The 19,185-nt window shown below is 47.3% G+C and overlaps 1 protein-coding gene across 1 annotated transcript in view; it reads right to left on the bottom strand.

The window, feature by feature from the left end:
- The window catches only part of LOC147906132 (uncharacterized), a 320,331-nt gene that overhangs the window by 121,752 nt on the left and 179,394 nt on the right, over window positions 1-19,185 (bottom strand). Inside the window, exons 17-18 of the mRNA XM_087386859.1 lie at window positions 11,553-11,876; window positions 1,215-1,293 (exon numbers count right to left, since the gene is read on the bottom strand). Coding sequence (XP_087242985.1) covers window positions 1,215-1,293; window positions 11,553-11,876 — 403 coding nt within the window. The remainder of the gene's footprint in view (window positions 1-1,214; window positions 1,294-11,552; window positions 11,877-19,185) is intronic.

The following is a 19,185-nucleotide window of genomic DNA, read 5'->3' as shown; positions in this document are numbered from 1 at the left end:
CTCGGAAAACACGCCGGGTGCAGGGGTCCCAAACCCCGCCCCATAGCCACGTGCAAGAAGCCTCTCTCTCCTCCCAAAAAGTCCCGGGAGAAATGGGAGAGAGGGGTTGAATCAAGGCATTATATACAAGGTTCTCCAAGGGCCACAAGAGATTATGGGATGGTTATCCCCCTTTTTTGTACACGTGTCAACAACGCGGGGTATTCCCCCTTTTTTCCACACATGCACATGAGGGTGAAGGCCATTACCTCCAACACTCCCCCATGGACGAACCCGAAGCATTAAATCCAAGCACACACAAAGGCTGACGCATTGCAAATAGCATAGGGATACGTGCAAATCAAAGCTGCCCCAAAGTGCATTCAAAGCCCACGTGTCAAACCAAACCAGCTGACAGACAGACAGCCGCCGGTGCCAGTAGCAGCCGCCCTGCCGTAATAATGTCGCACTTTCAATATCCGGCACAGATCACGACACTCTGTAGCCAAGGTCCTGTCAGAAAGGCGTAGTACTACTACATGTCACCACCGCACGTAGCAGCACCACCAAAGCAGGCTTTGATACCATGTTGAGGAACTGAAGGGAAAGCATGAAGTGAATACAAAATGAGAATTCTTGATTATGGAATGAAGAAAGGTGAGGTCCTCATGTAGGCACTTCTTACATGATCACTGACATCACTAATGACCTCTGAGCTTCACAATCATCTCCTCAATTAGCTCCTAGAATCTCTCAATCATCCTATGTGGCATCTACCACCTAACAGTGCTTATGGGCACCTAACTGTGCCTCTAGCACACACACATAGAACCCAAGGTGTGCCTGGGGCATACACCTTGAGATATCCCAACAAGGAGGACTATCTTCCTCGAGGAGTGAAGTGCTTCCCTTTTTTCTCGGATTCTACTACAGCTTTGCGGTTGCATTTTCAGCCTCAACGTTGGTGCTCTTCTTAATGAACAGGTTGTTGAGCCACTCACAGTATTCCTATTTCTCATGCTATGCATGACGTACTTTTGCCATGAGCATTGCTCTTGGGGACTTTTTCTTACCTAATAGAAGTCTTTTCATTGGGGGGGGGAGTGTATGGAGATCAAGTCATTAATTTTTTACTTGGGAAAATTCAAGGAAAACCCTTTTGATGAGTAATCTCGTAGCAAACAAATTCAAGAAAAACTCTTTTTTTGAGTAATCTTATAGCAACAAATTTTTACCTCTTAATCATATATGGAACACCTTCAAAAGCCAATATAACAATTGGATAGCTTGTAAACTTTGGTACTTCATACATACCTACATAAAATCAAACATGCCCTTGTACACATGAGAATATTTCACATTGGGATAGCAATAAACATGAAATAAAGATGTATATTTGTACATGTCTAAATTTAAGGATAAGATTAATAGACAAGGGCAGATATATATCCCTATAACTAATTGATAGTAGTTAAACATACAGCTAATAAGTAATTGATATATACCTATATATCCCTATAACTAATTGATAGTAGCTAAACATATTGTTGGCATAGCTATGTGCTTTATGAAGTACCAATATGTCTCTTTAAAATTGTCTTGTTTTCACTAAAGAGAGGAATTGATGAGAAATGTTGATTGAGAAGATGCCCAATGCAAACAAAGACTGCATACACAAGATGTGGAATCACCGAACTTGGAGGAGGTCTAACATTGTTGGAATATGATTGATCAAGGTAATTGAAGTAGAGATAGAGTGATCAGGGTAGTCAGGAGCCATGGAAGGATTTTCTCTTACGCAGTATACAGACATGCATACCTTTTCAGGGAGGAGATTGGATGGACAGCCCTAGATGGATCTTTACGTCAGCCCATCTCAGATCTCCTACTTCCCCTCTCATGGCTGCCATTCTGAAGGCTTGGGACAGCTTCAGAAGTACTCTTCGGAGAGTTCCACCCTCCTCTTGTGAAGAAATTGACAGGCAGCCCATCATGTGGAATGATTGCATACTAGATGAGCATGGCAGATCACTGGGCATGTCACATTATATGCAGTGGTCTAGATGGGAGTTGGGACCTGCATCCACGGTCAGTGCTTGGAAAGCTTTCAGGATGCTTCCAGAGGATCAAAGAGCTCGTTCAGTTAGTCACCTCAGAGGAAGTACAGCCAGGATGCAACAGAGAGATGCAGCCATAGCAGTGGAGTGGATGGATACAAACCATTTGCCTATTTCTAAGTCCACCTCGTTGGGGGCTTTTTCGAGGATAAGTCGCCATGCGCACTTGAAAATGAACGTCAGTTGTCAATTTTAAACCTAGTTGTTGGAGCGTACCTCTCGGCATGATGCTCAGTGCTTCCCCACCATCCAAAAAGACATCTTTCAGCTCCACCCGGTCGATTTCCACCATGAGCTTGGGACTTTGTTCACACATGAGGGCTGCATAGGCTGAGCAGTGGTCTAGCATCAACCTTTCTTGAACTGGTATTGTCTTTGGTGTGGGCCTGCTGTGAATAGATCCCCTTTGTCAACCTCCTGGCATACAATTTAGGAATGCCATAGTCTGATGCTTGATCTGTGGAGACAATAGACAGAGTTGTCGTAGGGTGATGCCATCCATGGTTGATGCATGTGGGGTATGCCACCTCGTGTGGCTCCAAATATGCCATGCTGTAATACTAGCCAGAATCTCCCAAGATGTGTCTACAGAAGCGTGGGGAGCTCTGAATGGAGTAAACAGAACATCCTAGAGGGAGCATGACTCCACAAGATGTCGTCCAACAAAGAAAGTTGTGTCCGTGTCATGTCCCTCAAAGAAAGCCTGTGGACCAATGAGTGACAACCAAGCAACTGATCCCCAAGTCATGAAGAAGGGTGCTCTATGAAAAGTGCAAAGCATCCTAGCAACACCCTTCCAAACCGTCCTCGCCTGAGTGCACTCCCAAAGGCAGTGCTGCACTGACTCAACTGCTGAGTGGCATCGAGGACATATAGGGTCAGCACCGAACTTGGATCAACACAAGGTGAAACCTATGGGGGCAGTCAAAGGTGTTCACATGAAGATTGGGGGAGTTACATTCCGGTCCAATTTTATCGTACTTGATATGACAGAGGGTGAGCAGACGTATCCTCTACTTCATAGTAGACCATGGTTGCAGTCAGCAAGGAGGGCCATTCAAGATTGGTCAAGTGATGAAGTTTGGTTGCCTTTGGGATCCACATCCCTGGAAATAGACATGGTTATTGGAAGGGCTCGCCACCGACCTGTGGAACTTGGGGAAGAGGATTTTGAAGAAGAAGAAGGGGTGGAGGAGAAGCGATGGGCACTTGGGGATTGGCCCATACGAAAAGAAGAGCTGGTCTATGTGGAGGACTCACCCTTCCAAGAGGAAACCCATGCAACAGTAGCACGAGAGGATGGTGAGAGCTTGATGTACGTGTTGGAACATGCTGGACCAGATGAGGAAGAAGCTCTCATCTTGGATTGGATGGGGGCCTTGGGATCCTTAGCCATCAACATGGTGGAGTTGTGCCTAGAAGAGGAAACTAAAGCCCATCTTGGTACTTTACAGATGGCGCAAGAGGTGAGCCAGGAAGCATTTGTACCCGGTTTGGTTGACCTAATGTATGAACGGATGCCTTTTGGTCTTTGTAATAATCCCCACATGTATCAGCGGATGATGACCACAAGTACCAGACAAGAGAAAAGTCAGCGGGGTGACTCAAAGACAAGACCATGATGCAGCAATGGAGACACACGACATGGATACCTCGTACAAGGAAAAAGAGAGACGAAAAGGAATATGATGAAACTAATAGTGCTATATAGGAAGATGATGAATTGGCTGAGCACAGTGATGGTACAAAGAAGACACTCATGGAATTGCAAAAGAAGAGGATGACCACATACTAATTGTTACCCGAAGGCGGGGGGTGCCGGAAATGACTCTTGGAAGTGTAGTTGACTCCATTGTGCATACTAACCAACCTAGGAGGGGCCAGGAAACTGAACAACTTGGAGGAACCGTCCACATTCACACTGGAGTCTCGAACTTCAAACTCAAAGGGCAAGCCCACATCATGCACGAAGAAGAAGATGTCGCAGACCTTGCCCTACTCGACTTAATACCTGTCAGAAGCTGACCTTCCAATGACACAAGTTACCCGAAGGCGGGAGGTGCCAGAAGTGTAGTTGACTCCATTGTGCATACTAACCAACCTAGGAGGGGCTAGGAAACTGGACAACTTGGAGGAACCGTCCACATTTGCACTAGAGTCTCGAACTTCAGACTCAAAGGGCAAGCCCACATCATGCACGGAGAAGAAGATGTCGCAGACCTTGCCCTACTCAACTTAATACCTTTCAAAAGCTGACCTTCCAACGACACAAGAGGTTCCCAAAACTACATATGAGGTGGATGGACTACAATATAGAGCAATGCTCAAGCAAGCACAAAGAGGCAAAAAGAGAATGGGCCCAAGTGCTGCCTCCACATCTCAACCATTTAAAGAAGACACCCAGCCGTCCTTTCCGAGGTCTTGCATGGAAGAGGTAGTGGGGGATTTTTCTTTGGATAATACTCTTGTGCACCAAGTAGTGGGAGCAGAGGAACTGAACAAATCCACATCAACAAGCATACCTCAGGTTTGGAGGTATCTCAACGTTGGGACAAAGGACCAACCACGACATCTCAAGGTAGCCAGTTGGGTCTGGGAGCATGATTATCTCCTTGCTGCATTGTTTGACTTTTTTCAAGAGTATGTTGATGTCTTTGCCTAGTCATATAAGGATTTAAAGGGAGTACCTGTTGAGTTTATGGAACATTGCATCGATCTGTATCCGGAAGCAGACCTAGTGATCAGGGGACCATATCGCACGAATCCCAACTATGGCAAGGCTGTCCATGCTGATATTCAAAAAATGGAGCATGCAGGGTTGATCTACCCTGTTGACTACTTTGAATGGGCCAGCAACATTGTAGTGGTGCCCAAAAGAGAGACTGACAAACTCCGTGTTCGTGTCGACTATAGGAGTTTGAATGTAGCCACATGCCGGGATAGGTTCCCTCTCCCCTTCACTGACATGGTGCTAGGAACCATAGCTGGTCATGCTCTATACTCCTTCATGGATGGATACAGTGGGTACAACCAAGTTTGGGTGCGAGAGCAAGATTAGTTAAAGACTACCTTCGTCATCCAATGGGGGACGTATGCTTACCAGATGATGCCCTTTGGTATGTGCAATGCGCCAGCAACGTTTCAACGTCTTGTCACCAAACTCTTCCAGGAGAACATCGGGAAGTTTCTTGAGGTATTCTAGGATGACTTCTCGGCGTTCAATGGTAAGAATGCATCTCACCTCGAACCTGCTGTTCAAACTGATCATCAGTAAGTTGAGGTGGGTTTTTAACAAGTGCAGAGAAGCTAGGTTGTGCTTAAATCTTGACAAATGCTTCTTCCTCACCTTGCGAGGGGTTCTCCTTGGCTACATTGTCTCGGTTGAGGGAATGACCACAGACCCAGCAAAGGTGAAGGTGATACTGACCTTGCCTATTCCTTGCACACCTCGAGAAGTCAAGTCTTTTTTGGGACATGTGGGTTATTATAGAAGATTCATCCGGTTCTATGCCAACATAGCGGTGGCGCTAACAGAACTCCTTCGCCAGGAACAGTCCTTCACTTGGTCCACACCTCTCTTTTTTTTTCCATGAAAAAGTTAAGTATGAAAAAACCTGCGTGAGCAAGCTCAAAGCGGAAATACATCATGCTGTGCATGAGGAAACCCCCCTGAAATAGGGAACATAAAACTCAAAATGAGCTGGAAAGAAACCAAGGTTGAGGTTGAAAGTGCCACCTCAACCCTGCTATAGTCTCTAAGAAAAAGGGGAAACCCTTCCATTCCCTAAGGAACATAACCCTCCTGCTGGCTGAGGCTGCCAGGGAAGAACCTTGCATGCTCGCCCAACTGGCCATCAGTGTGTGAACGGTGCCAGCCCCCAAATACTGGCTAGGGTGTGCGAGGGATGGACCTAAGATCCGTCTAAGGCCTCTGTGCATCTACCTCTCCAAATATCCCAAGCAATGATGCTAGCCAGTATCTCCCAAGCTGTATTCCCATCAGCATGTACTAGTCCATAGTGGGAGATAGGCACATCCTCAAGAGAGCAAGCCTCAACTAGATGACGTCGAATCGATATGGCCAAGAAGCATCGTGCCACTCATAGAAGATCTGAGGCCTGAAGTTACATAGTAGCTAGCTAGGAACGGAATGGAAATATGGAAAGTATAATGAAAGGCAAAATGGAAAGGAAATAAGGTACAAGTGCAAGGCAATAACCAAAATACTCACAATGTATTGATATAAAGCTTGATGTTGACTGATGTGTTAGACAATAGACAAGTACAACACTATATAGTGTGCCACTAGACTCTAGAAAGTCACAATGTCTATGGGATATCTCCCAATATGACACGTGGCATGTCTAGGACTCACTAGACTATAAAACCACACCTAGAACACTCATTTTAGACTCACTTTGGCTTCATATTCCAACAAGGCCTTGATAGGGAGAGTCAAGCCACTGATCCCCACGTCATAAAGAGCAAAAGTATTGAGGACCTTGGCAATTCCCATCCAAATGTTTCTCACATGCCTTTAGTCCCATAGACAATGATGAATCGACAGCAGACGAGCACGTAGGACAAGTGGGGTCTGCCCCAAATCTAGACTTCCACCTGTTCATTGCAATCCCTCCATGAATAGAAAGCCAAAATAATAAAGTGACCTTTCTATTTCTTCGGGATGTCCAAAGCCTCCGCCAAAAGACCCTTTGCAAATCAGCAGAAACCTGATAACTCTCCCAATGAGGGGCCCTGGAAGGTCTCCAAAATCTACAACTAATTTGGAACTTCCTAGAATTATTGACCGTGTAAGCAAAAAAATGAAGGCTCTTCTCTTGGTTCCCTGCAACAATCCATTCCCACTCTCCTGGGTCCCACTGAAGAAACTTTATCGGAACTCCTCCAAAGCCACAACCTCCAAAAACCCAAAAGAGAAAGACGAGGGCTCGGATCAATATGCCATGTAGAGTCCTTCCCTGATTCAAAAAGCCTATGATCTTGACAGGTTGAAAAGGCAAGCCCAAAAGGATATCCTCTAAAGAAATAACCAGCCTGCCACCTGCCTATACATCAAAAAACAAGGCATCCTCGTATCCTCCCAAAAAAGCTATAACCTGGAGAGGAATGCTTGTCCTCGAGAAAGCCCCATCCACATGGAGCAAACAACGGGTCTGTCGTCTGTATCCACCCAGTCAAGGGGAAGGACTGCATCAATCTGAAGTATCCTCCCTGCACATCCCTTGAGGTGACTAACCGTTTGCTGTTGGCGAACTTCTAGAAGCCTCTTAAAAGCTTTACAAGAACCTACAGAGGTGGCAAGGCCTCGCTCCCATCTAGACCACTGCATATAGTGAGACATACCAAGCTTCCTACCATGCTCATCAAGTATACTGTCATTCCACATAATCGGCTGCCTGTCAATCTCTTCGATAGAGGAGGGAGGAACTCTCCGAAGGGTACTTCTGAAGCTGGCCCAAGTTTTAAGAATCGCAACCAGAAGTGGGGAGGATGGAGACCTGAGGCAGGCTGAGGTGAAGATCCATCTAGTCCTGTCCATCCAATCTCCCCTTGAGGAGGAGGAGCAAGCCTGAATACTGTGAATGAAGAAGTTTTTCCAAGGCTCATCCCAAGGCATGAGTCCTCTAACCACAAACTTGCAAATAAAGGCCCTGCATTGCAAGTCTGGATCTATGATGTTTGGACCCCCCTCTTGTGTGGGAAGGATCGAGGTGTCCCAAGCTACTTTGGCAATAGTGTCTTCGACCTTATGAGCTGAGTGATACAATCTTTGGAACTGCACCAACAGGAGCATACATACCAGGCTGTGGCTAGCAAAACCTGGTTCACAACCACCACTGTAGATGCAAGGTCCAATCTAGCTAAACTTCAGAAAACGAGTTTCCTCCTAATGCTCTCCAACACAGGAGCAAAGTGATGCAAAGAAGAGATGCCCAAACCGGCCTGGCATCCTAGGTATCTGACTAACACACCCCTTTAAATCCAAGTGAAATCCAAATCAGGCCCCCAATTTTGAGTGTCATCGTCACAAATCCAAAAGCCATTGGACTTGTTCCAATTGATGTGAGCACCTGCTGCAGTACAAAACAAATCCAAAGCTGTCTTGAAGGAAGTGAGAGTATGAGAAGAGGCCTCCAAGAAGATAGCAGTGTCATCCACTAACTCGTAATCCATGAGGTCCTCTTTCCGTCTGAGCGGAAGTCTAAGCCCAAGAATGTCAGCTCGAGACCTGAGAAAAATGCTCATAGCCTCAGCCACAAAGAGGAAAAGAAAATGGGCGAGCGGGCATCCCTAACGAACTGATCTGAAAATCTGAAACCTTTCACCCCTAACCCTTCCTATGAGCACTTGGCTGTGGGATGACCTGTACAAGACCGAGACCCCTCTGATCCAAGCATCTGAAAATCCAAAGTGATGGAGGGTGCCCTCCAAGAATTCCCAATCTACCCTGTCATAGGCTTTTTCAAAGTCCAGGATGAGAATTGTGAGCTTTTGACCGCTCTGCATGGCCCACTCTGAGAAGCTTTCCAAAAGGAGAATATATTATAAAAAATGCTTCTGCCATGAACAATTCCTGTCTGCGTATCATGAATAATATCACGGAGTAAGGGATGCAACCGCAGGCAGATTGCTTTCGCTACTATCATAGAGGTCTTCTACCAAAAGTGAAGGGGAGGGCACTCCACCTTGCACATGAGAAACCCAAATCTGCAAAGATGCCTTTGAGAGGTCCTCCTCTGCTGCATAAAGGGTATCAAGAATCCTAATGCTGGTAAAACGTCCTCTCAAATGCGGCTCGGAAACCATCATAACTATCGGAAAGTGATCCGAAGTGGAAACCCCGATCCTCCTCTATCCAAGGCCCAATCATCAACATAAAATCGATCAATTTGTGCATGGATATGCATCTGCGGCCTCCTATTCGACCAAGAAAACATGAGTGATTGTGACTAAGTGTGAAAAGCATCACCAAGCTAAACATCTCTGCCACTGAAACTGAAGAGGAAAGCATCCCATGCTGCCCTCTCCAAAGAATGGATGCCGCCCACTCTGCCCCCTTTTTAATCTGAGAGTAACTCTACCATGTCGAAGTCCCCTCCTATGACCCATGAATCTACAATGGGGGCCCAGGAGAGCAACTCCTTCCAAAACAATACACGATCCCCTTGCGACCCCCAATCAAAAGAAGAACCCACTAGACTCGGAAGAATGCGATGTAGCTAACTCTCCCACTAAGATGAGTCATGAAAATATGACTATATTGCAGCAAGCGTGAGATCATACCATGCCTGACAACCAAGGGAAGAAAATAATACGAAAATGAAATACAGGTACCTCCCCTAGTACCAAAGGCAGGTAACTTGAAAGTAGCTTGCCTGACTTTGTACAATCACTGGCATCCAGTTTGTGCTCTTGTAAGAGTAAAACATCAATAGAACTGCCAGTAACACCTGGATGAAGCTGATTCCATATCAGCTATTTGCGGCAGCGATGAGGGATACCACCAAGGCCCTGTATGTTCCAGCTCTAACAATCCTCATCGGTGGGAGGATGTAGGAAGGAACATCTTACTTGACCTAGTGGCGGAAACAAACCCCTCAATAGGGAAGACCTCCCACTCAAAGGAGAAAACACCCTACCACCTGAAGAAGAAGACGTCCTATTAATAGAAATCCCGATCAGTACCTCACCAAGAGTAGAGGGCACAAAGTCCTCCGCATAGAAATCTACCAGGGCTGAAAAGGAGTTCCTGTGAATCTGGCCCAACACAACAGGGGTGCCTATGAGTTTGTTTTGCAGTGGGTTGTCATCAACGCAGCTCAATGTGATGCCCCCACTTCCCCCACCGGTAATTTCCGAGTGGGTAACCTTTCGGTGGCCGCCTGTGCCGACTATGGTGGGTACTTCATCAGGAAGTCCCGTGGTTGACAGTTCTCTTACTCGACGATGGCTAGAGCAGCTCCAACGCACAACAACAACATCCACTGCGGTGGTAGCTGTGACAGAGGCAGTGCGGGTGACCACAGTAGAGGAGGTCATTGCGGTCTTCGAGCCTGGGGTGGTCTCTCTGACACCCTCGGCTGGATTGTATGGTTTGCATACTTTTTGGGGCCAAGCCTATGCCTGCAAACACCCTTCTTGTTTGGAGAAACCCTGGCGTTGTCTTTTTAGAACTGGACAACACATTGAACAACCTCACAACTTAAGGAATCCTACCTACACTTTCGACCTCCATTTGCCCATTTGAAAGAAGCTTGTTTTGTATCCACACGATATTTCTTCAGATTCCGTGCTTGAATTCCAAGGGCTTTAGCTGCTTTTCTATCACTATATTTTTTAAACGCTGATTTCGTGAAATGACAAGGGAAGGATCCTTATACAGTTGAAAGTAATCCGTCTCCTTAGCAATTCATTGGGTGATTGTACCTCCAAATGGAAGATAAGGTCTTGACATGGCTGGTGAGAACTTTGACATGTAGAGGATGGCACATCCTAAAAGGTCACCAGCTCATCCCATGTAATTCCATATTGTTGATTGGATCCAATCACCAAGCATATGCTAGCAAATATCCCGATTGGGTCCACTTCCATGTGCCCAACACAAGCTTGGCACACTCTTGGCACATTCTTGCATGAATCACCCATACATTTTTGAGTCCACCTATGCCTTGATCCATTAAACGTTCCATTACATGAAGCAATCTTGCGATAAGAAATATCCAATAAATGCATTACTTCCTCCTGCCTTAGGATATATCCCTATACCTTACACATAAAATACCACCACATACACTAGAGCACAATAACTTTTTTTCCTGATGACAATGTGTGAAGGGAATGTTCAGAAGAAGCAATGGGGGGCAGGGGCAATGATGGTGGAAAGGGGGCATAAAGCAAAAAGGGAAGTGGGAGCAAGAGGAGCAGTTTGAGATGCTGCCAACCAAAAAATACTTGTCTCTTTGATTCATATGCACCTTTGTATAATATTATGCCATTTTTTACATGCACTCTTGCACCTGTTGCTTACTGTGATCCAGGTGTTTACAACTTCTGATATATATATATGCAGTTACTAGCACCTCGCCTCTAGTTGAACTTGGACTCTAATTGCAATAAAGAATTGATTATTGACTGTAATATGCAAGATCACATCCTGGGGAATACCAGAACAGAGAGTCCGCTCTTGCATGTTGATTGTGCTTACATATGTGGATACTTGAAGCCATTCATAAGCTTCTACATGCAACATATTGCAACCCGTTGAGTATTTTATGAAACAGAACTTCTCACACATGGGACAAATGGAGGTGGTATTTATGCTCTCTGATATGAAGGTTTATCATATTCTACACACTACGATTGACTAAAAACCAAAATGCAATTATTTTTATTTCACTACTTCCTATGGTGGAGAGTCTTTGTCCAAAGTTTTACCTGGAATAACCGTGACTGAAAATGGGCTGTTATAGATATCCTTGCCTCCACTTTGTATGGATATTGTGTACAGACCTAATTTTGAAAGGATATATGTCCCCTTGTAATAGCCACTTGATGTCCATGAAAACTGCATTGTTGTATCCACATTATCACCCAAAATATTCATCCAGAATATTGTATAGTACCCAAGCGTATCTGCATCCTCAGTGATTATGTTTTGAAATTTATCTCGTGCTTGAAGGGTGATGTTCTGTAAATCATCAGCTGTGGCTAGTAATAATCCTTCTCCATATGCCACACAGGATGGAATATCAATGGGACCTGCTCTTAATAAGGTACAAACATCACTCTTAGTCTCATACAATGTAGATGATAGTAAGCACATGTCTCAAAAAAAAAAAACACATGCAGGCACAAATACAGATATGCAGATCCATACAAATGAAAATTGGAAATATACTTTCAATGTAGTGAAAAATAAATGGTAGTGAAATCACACAGTCCAAATGCATGAGAATGTGGTCTTCTTGTTTTAAACATATACAGGATACTAAACTAACGTCTTCCTCTCCCCATGTATGCACATATGAACAAGCACAGATGTGTGCTCAATGCATGGGTGCACGTGCAAGGGACAACCAGCTCGTGCACACGCGTGCGCGGTGAAATCCATTTGGCATTATATTACAAAGAGTAGTCCCAAAGAAGGGACAACCAGCTACAAACATCAGAAGATGTCATTATAAGACAAGAAGGAAGGATAATCTATATCCCGAGCATGTAGACAATCATAAAATGATTGTCGTAGAGATGCTTGGAAAAACTGATATTTAGCGAGAGGGGGATCACCAAAGACCTGATAATTGTGGTCCTTCCATGGGGTTCAAAGTGCCCAGCAACGAACCCAATAAAAAGAATATCATAGCCCTGCCTCACAGGATGAAAACCAAACAGCCATAAATTATTGCCACAGGTTTCAATGGGGAAATGAGCCTGGAGTCATTACTGTACAAGAAGTAAGAAATCATGAGACTATGGGCAATGCCAAAACAGTTGAGGCATAGACTCCTAAATAGACAGACATCATCGACAAGTGGCAGGAGCAATACGACGAGGAGCTAAAATCTGTCCAAAGGGAAGAACCCCAAGCATAACCTCCCATAAGAAGAACTTTTGCCAAAGGGGAAGAGGAACACATATGCCTAGCCAATGAACCTATGGGACCTCCGTCTGATCTGCTTCCTAAATCCAGTCAAGGGGTATTGGCAGAGTTGTAGGGTCCTCTATGAGTGTCTCATAATCCTTGAGTCGTAGTGATATGCTCACATGAGAGAAGCTCCTTGAAGATTCTCCAAGCACCCCATCGTGGTGGCATCCAACTCTTCCATATAGAACTCTGTTAGCATTTGTTAGTATTGAATAGTGTGGTAAACCTTGAAGGGGTGGGGTGGTGAGAAATACAAAGTCAACGGAGGGGTTAAAATGCAAGTGCCATGTGGCACAACCTCATGCACAGTTCTACATGGTTCCTATGAGGATGCTTCGAGCACCTTGCAGAAGAGCTTTTGTGAATTGATTCGACTCTCCCATGAGAGTCAAAACTCTTGGCCTCTATGAGCAGGCAGGGACATCAAACCTCTTCATCGGATTGGCTATGGCTTCTGGAGCAATTATTTGCCTCTCTTCGACCTCGTGTGGTTCTCTCCTGCGACCTCTTTATATATTCAGCCTACTTCAGAGCCGTTAGTGTGTGTGGTTCAGGATATATGCTCCGAGTTTTTGGAGCAAGAGACTATTCTTGTAATCAACCTTTGTGGCTAGTGTGATAGGATTTCTTGTAAACAGATGCAGCGAGCAATGTAGGGATGCACATCTGTTAGAGAGTGGGTTTTGTACTTGGTGTAAGAGCTTTTGCCATAAAGAGTACTTTATATTTTATGCTATCTACCACCATAATATTCTCTCTATTTGGTTTCTCTATTATTAGTGCATGATTGCATCTCTCCAATATCAACAATAGGGTATCAGAGCAGTTGGGGTCTTGTGGTACGGCGGTGAAGAGTCTGTAAGAGATTACAAAGATATGGTGTTGTAGGCATAAAGTCAAACCGATGGTTGACCAGTAGTACTTGGGTACTATATATACCAAGTACTTCTATTGTTTCATTTGAACATTTCTATTGGAGCTTCCTTGTGTGTGCACTCTTGCTCACTTGTGTTCACAACCTGTCTCCACTTTGTTCCTACATTTGGTATCAGAGCGCTTCCATCTCTAGAGCCCATTCTCGCTCTTGCTTCCAAAATCCCGCAAGCTTGGTGCTCCAGTGCGTATTCCTGGTTCTCACATTCAGCTCTCCAGCTTTCGTTTGACGTAGCTCCAATAGTCTAGCGGCTGTTTTTTGACCTTTTGAGGCCCGATTTTGACGTTTTTCGAAATTTCGGAGCTGCCTGCATATAAACAAATCTGTCCCACACCATTTCATCTTTTTTTTTTGCAAAAAAGAGACTTCTATTAAGTAGGAAAGAAACTCGCTAGAGCAAGCTCTGTGCGGAAATACAACATGCTAAGCATGTAACAAAAAACACCTCAGAGGAATGAGGTAGGAAGAAACCAAGGCTGAGGCTGAAAATGCCAACTCAAACCTGTAGAAGTCTGAGGCTGAAAATGCCAACTCAACCCTGTAGAAGTCTGAGCAAAGAAGGGAGAGTCTCTCCAATCTCTGAGAAAAGTAACTCTCCTAGAGGAGGCTGCTCGAGATGATCCCTGCATGGTCGCCCAAATGGCCATCGGAGTGTGTACTGTATCTGTCCAAGTACTGGCCAAGATCTGATAAGGGTGAACCTGAGAACCCTCCAAAGCCTCAGTGCATCTGGCTCTCCAAATGTGCCATGCTGCAATGCTAGCTAAGACCTCCCATGGAGAGTCAACCAAGGAATGAACAGCCCTGAAGAGAGTGGCCGGAACATCCTCTAGAGAGCACGACTCCACAAGGTGTCATCGGACGTGAAGAGCGGAAGAGGAGTCAAGTCTCTCAAAAAAGACCTGGGGCCCTGAGAGAGTAAGCCAAGCCACTGATCCCCAGGTCATATAGAAAGGTAGGCGAACAAAAGTGGTCAATCTCTCCCTAAGGAGGAACTTAGCAACCTGAGCTGCTGCTCCTCCCCGTGAGCTACTGCCCTCCCCTCCCCTCTCCCTCTCTCAGCCAGCCCCCTCTCCCTCTCCCTCTCCCTCTCCCTTGCTGCCCCCCCCTCGCTGCTCCTCCTCTCCCTCCCCTCTCGCCAGCCCCCTCTCCCTCCTCCCTCACCCTCCCTCTCCCCTTCCTCCTGCCCACCCTCCCTCTCCCCCCCCCCGCTACCCCTACCTCTCCCTCCCCGCCCAACCCCTCCCCCACCCGTCAGCCCCCCCGCCCCCCTTCTCCTCCCCCGTCCCCTCCCCGTCATCCCTCTCCCTTGCCAGCCCCCCCCCCGCTGCCCCCCTCCCCGCTGCCCCTTTCTCCTCTCCCCTCCCCCGCTGCCCCCCTCCCCGCTGCCCCCTTCTCCTCCGCCCTCCCTCTCCCCCGCCAGCCCCCCCGCCCCACCCCCCTCACCCTCCCTCTCCCCCCCCGCTGCTTTCCCCCTCCCCGCTGCCCCCTTCTCCTCCGCCCTCCCTCTCCCCCGCCAGCCCCCCGCCCCGTTCTCCTCCCCCGCCCCCCTCCCTCCCCCACGCTCTCCCCCCCCCCCCCCCCCCCCCGCTGCTCTCCCCCCAAGGTGAAACCCCCCCCCCCCCAAACCCTAAACCTCCTCCCTCTCCCTCCCTGTCCCCTTCCTCCCTATCTCAGCTCCCCACGCCTCCCCCTTAGCCTACCTCTGTCTCCCCTCTCTTTCTCCTTCTTCTTGCCCCTCTCTTTCCCTTCCCTTCCCCTCTCTCCTACCCTCTCTTTCTCCTTCTTCCTGCGTCCGCGTTCAGGGCGTCCTTGGTAGTAGTTTCACGGACGGAGCTTTTTCAGTGTTGCAATCGACCTTTTCACATCGATTGGCGAATATATCCCCATTCAGCCAATCTCCGTCCACCTCCACCGGCCGCGAGAACTGTCATTTTTTCAGAAGACGAGCTGCAGCAGCTCAAGAAAGATGTGGAATTAGAGGGTTTCACATCACTTTTCGCCCGCATCTTTGGGTCACACCCTTCCAGATCACAGGCTAGAGACTGGATGTTGGCGGCGTTACCAGGAGACCTCGCCCCTCACCTCAGGGATATTCGACTTTTGGGACGTGGATTCTTCCAAGTGGTTTTCGACTCCCACGAGTCCACAGCCCTTGTTCTCAAAGCTAATCCCCTGGCTTTGGGTTCGAGGAGGATCTTTCTTTTGCCCTACACCTTGGGCTTCCATCCGGTTGACGAGGACAGGCAGGTCACATCACTGTTCATTAGGTTTCCTGGTCTTCCTCAGGTCTACCATCGACTGCTTGCCACTATTGGAGCCACATTCGGAGTGGTCACGGAGATCCCCTCCCTTCCTGGCATGCCTTCTTCCTTAGCAGAGGCAGTCAGTGCAGACGGGGTGCCTCGTGTTAGGGTCATTGTCTCTGACCCTAACATCTCAGATGACCACATTATGCTTCAGCGTCCAGACGGCTCTCTCTTTCTCGAGAGAGTCGAGATTTCAGGTAGACAGGACCAGTGCAGGATTTGCAGGACCCTTGGGCACTTTGCTAGAGACTGCTTAAGGAAGAGAAAAAGACCCAAGAGGTCTTCTGGTGCGGCTCCTTCACGTACTACCACGACTGCACCTCCCCAGCACCCTGTACCACGCACTCTAGGACCACCAAGAGCAATGGGGCGCCCTGCTTCGCGCACCCCACGACCACCAAGGACAGCAGGGTGCCCAATGCCCGCAGCACACCCAGTACCACGATGGAGAGCTATCAGAGCGGCTCCCTTACCTCAGGAGGAGACTTTCATTCCTGTTCAGGCAGACACCTTCCAGACTCCAGAGGTGGATGTTGCTGCAGCCCCAGACACTACAGTTTCACATCAGGAGGGGCCTTTACATCCACCAGCCCCAGTCACTTTGGTCTCTGACCCCTTGGTTTCTGACCACGAGGGGACTACAGGTACTTCTTCCCACAAACTGTTCCTGCCATAGTCAGGACAACCGAGAAAGTGCAGGCGCAGATGAGGGCTCCTGATTCCTCTTCACCCTAGCCACAGGCCTCCTCAACCCCCAGCTCCAATTCTGCTGATAGAGGCCTGGCAGGTCCTTCTCCTCCATCTTCCACTAGTGCAGGTCTTCTTCGCACTCCTCGGCCAGACTTGCTTATCAGGAATTCTTTTTCGGCACTGGCAGATTCGGCGACTTTCATGGATGATGATGAGTTTGTGCCCTCCACCTTAGGGGTCCCGATCATTGGGATTCCTTCTGACAAGGCCTCCCTTTCAGCAGGTGTGGGGATCCTTTCACCTGTTAGCGTCCCTTCAGAGGGAAGAGCAGAAGAGGCTCACAGATGCTTGGATTCAGGAGTGCCTTGCTGCAGCAAGGGCTCATTTGCAGACATTGTTGGATCAGAGAGCAGAGTATGCCTTTTGATGCACGGGAATCCTTTCGGATTCAGATGGGTGGCAGGGTCAACAAACACTTTTTCTCTACTCATGGGCCCAGACATAGTAGAGATAGTGTTTCACAGCTTGTTGACTCAGACGGGGTGTTACAGTCAGATCCTGATGTTGTCATGCGTGTAGCTTCAAATTTTTTTGCATCCCTTCTTACTGCAGATCCAGGCACACAGGCCATTGATGATGCTAGAGAGGTTATTTGGCAGTGTATCCTTGTATTGGTGAAGGATGAGATGTATTATTCTCTGGATGCACCTTTCACCGATGCAGAATTCAAGACTGCATTACTTGCCCTTCACAAGGGCAAGTACCCAGGTTCCGATGGACTTACCCACTCCTTTTTTATTACTTTTTGGGAGTAGATTGGTGATCACATTACACCAGCCCTGCAGGGCGTGTGGGACTCTGGTGAGATGCCGGACTCACTCTCAGATGGTCTCATTCATCTCATCCCAAAGGGGGGTAATAGGAATCTTGTGTCTCAATGGAGACCCATCACTCTTTTGGGCACTTTTTACAAGATTCTGGCGAAAGCCATCAGTCTGCGGCTACAGGTTTTTCTTCCAGATTTGATTCATGACACGCAGACAGGATTTGTGCATGGCAGAAGTATTTTTGATAATATTTTCTCATTTTGGGAGGCCTCAGAATGGGCCATGCAGAGCCGCCAGAGATTGGCCATTCTACTCTTGGACTTTGAGAAAGCTTACGATAGAGTAGACTGGGATTTCTTAGAGGGTACTCTATCTCGCTTTGGTTTTTCAGATGCATGGATTAGAGGAGTATCCTCTCTCTACAGATCAGCCCATAGCCAGTTGGTCATTGGGGGGGTAAGAGGGGACAGGTTTCAAATTTCCAGATCCGTCCGCCAGGGATGTCCTCTTGCCCCGTTTCTTTTTCTGTTTGTGGCGGAAGCTATGAGTATCTACATTAGATCTCAAGCTGATATTTATGGGCTGAGGCTTCCTATCCGTTGGGAAGAAGACCTCCTGGATAGTGAGTTGGCAGATGACACGGCTGTTTTTTTGGATGCCTCCCTCAGGACACTCACTTCCTTCCGGACAGCCTTGGATTTGTTTTGCATGGCTACAGGTGCACACATTAATTGGCATAAATCCAGTGGTTTTTGGATTTGCGAGGATGACACCCCGGATTGGGGTAATGATATTGGCTTCACTTGGGTACAGAGGGGCTTCTCCATCATATATTTGGGCTACCAAGTTGGGGTGGGGATCTCTCACCAACAGTTTGCTCCAGTGTTGGAAAGCATCAGAAGAAAGCTCCTAATCTGGAGCTCAGCCAAACTTGACTTGGCCTCCAGGGTGGTGGTGGTTAACCAGGTTCTTCTAGCCACAGGATGGTTTGTATGCTCTTGTTGGTGCCACTCTAGGGATTGTATCACTTAGCTTAAGCGGCCTGTACGAAACTTTTTTTGGAGTGGTCTAGATGGCACAACTGATGTTACAGCCAGGGTGGCTTGGGAGACCTTGATTCTTCCTACAAGAGAAGGGGGTTTGAATATCATCGACCAGGATCTACAGTGCAGAGCTTTACTCTGCAAGTTTGTTGTGAGAGGGCTTATGCTAGGATAAGAGCCTTGGAAGGATTTTTTTATCAGATGCATAAAGTCTCGCACGCCCACTTTAGGAGAGGATTGGACACACAGTACTAGATGGGTTTTCACCACAGCCCACCTCAGGTCTCCATCTTCCCCTCTTATGGTTGCTATCCTAAAAGCATGGGCCAGCTTCAGGAGTACTCTTCGTAGGATTCCCCCATCCACCCGTGAAGAGATTGAAAGGCAGCCTATCATGTGGAATGACAGGATTTTGGATGAGCTTGGCAGACCACTTGGAGCTTCTCCTTACATGCAGTGGCCAAGATGGGAGAGGGGCCCTGCATCTACAGTGGGAGCATGGAAAGCCTTCAAGAAGCTTCCTGCAGACCAACAGGCCCAGATGGTTCTTCATCTCAGAGGGAGTGCAGGTAGAGTCCAACAGATTGATGCAGCCTTGCCCTTGGATTGGGTGGACACAG

This window comes from Dipteris shenzhenensis, chromosome 1 (genome assembly GCF_047967505.1).
Source record: "Dipteris shenzhenensis isolate YYH24624 ecotype China chromosome 1, Dip_SZ_1.0, whole genome shotgun sequence".
Taxonomy (NCBI): domain Eukaryota; kingdom Viridiplantae; phylum Streptophyta; class Polypodiopsida; order Gleicheniales; family Dipteridaceae; genus Dipteris; species Dipteris shenzhenensis.
The sequence above is the reverse complement of the archived record's forward strand: the minus strand, read 5'-3'. Positions and strand labels throughout refer to the sequence as shown.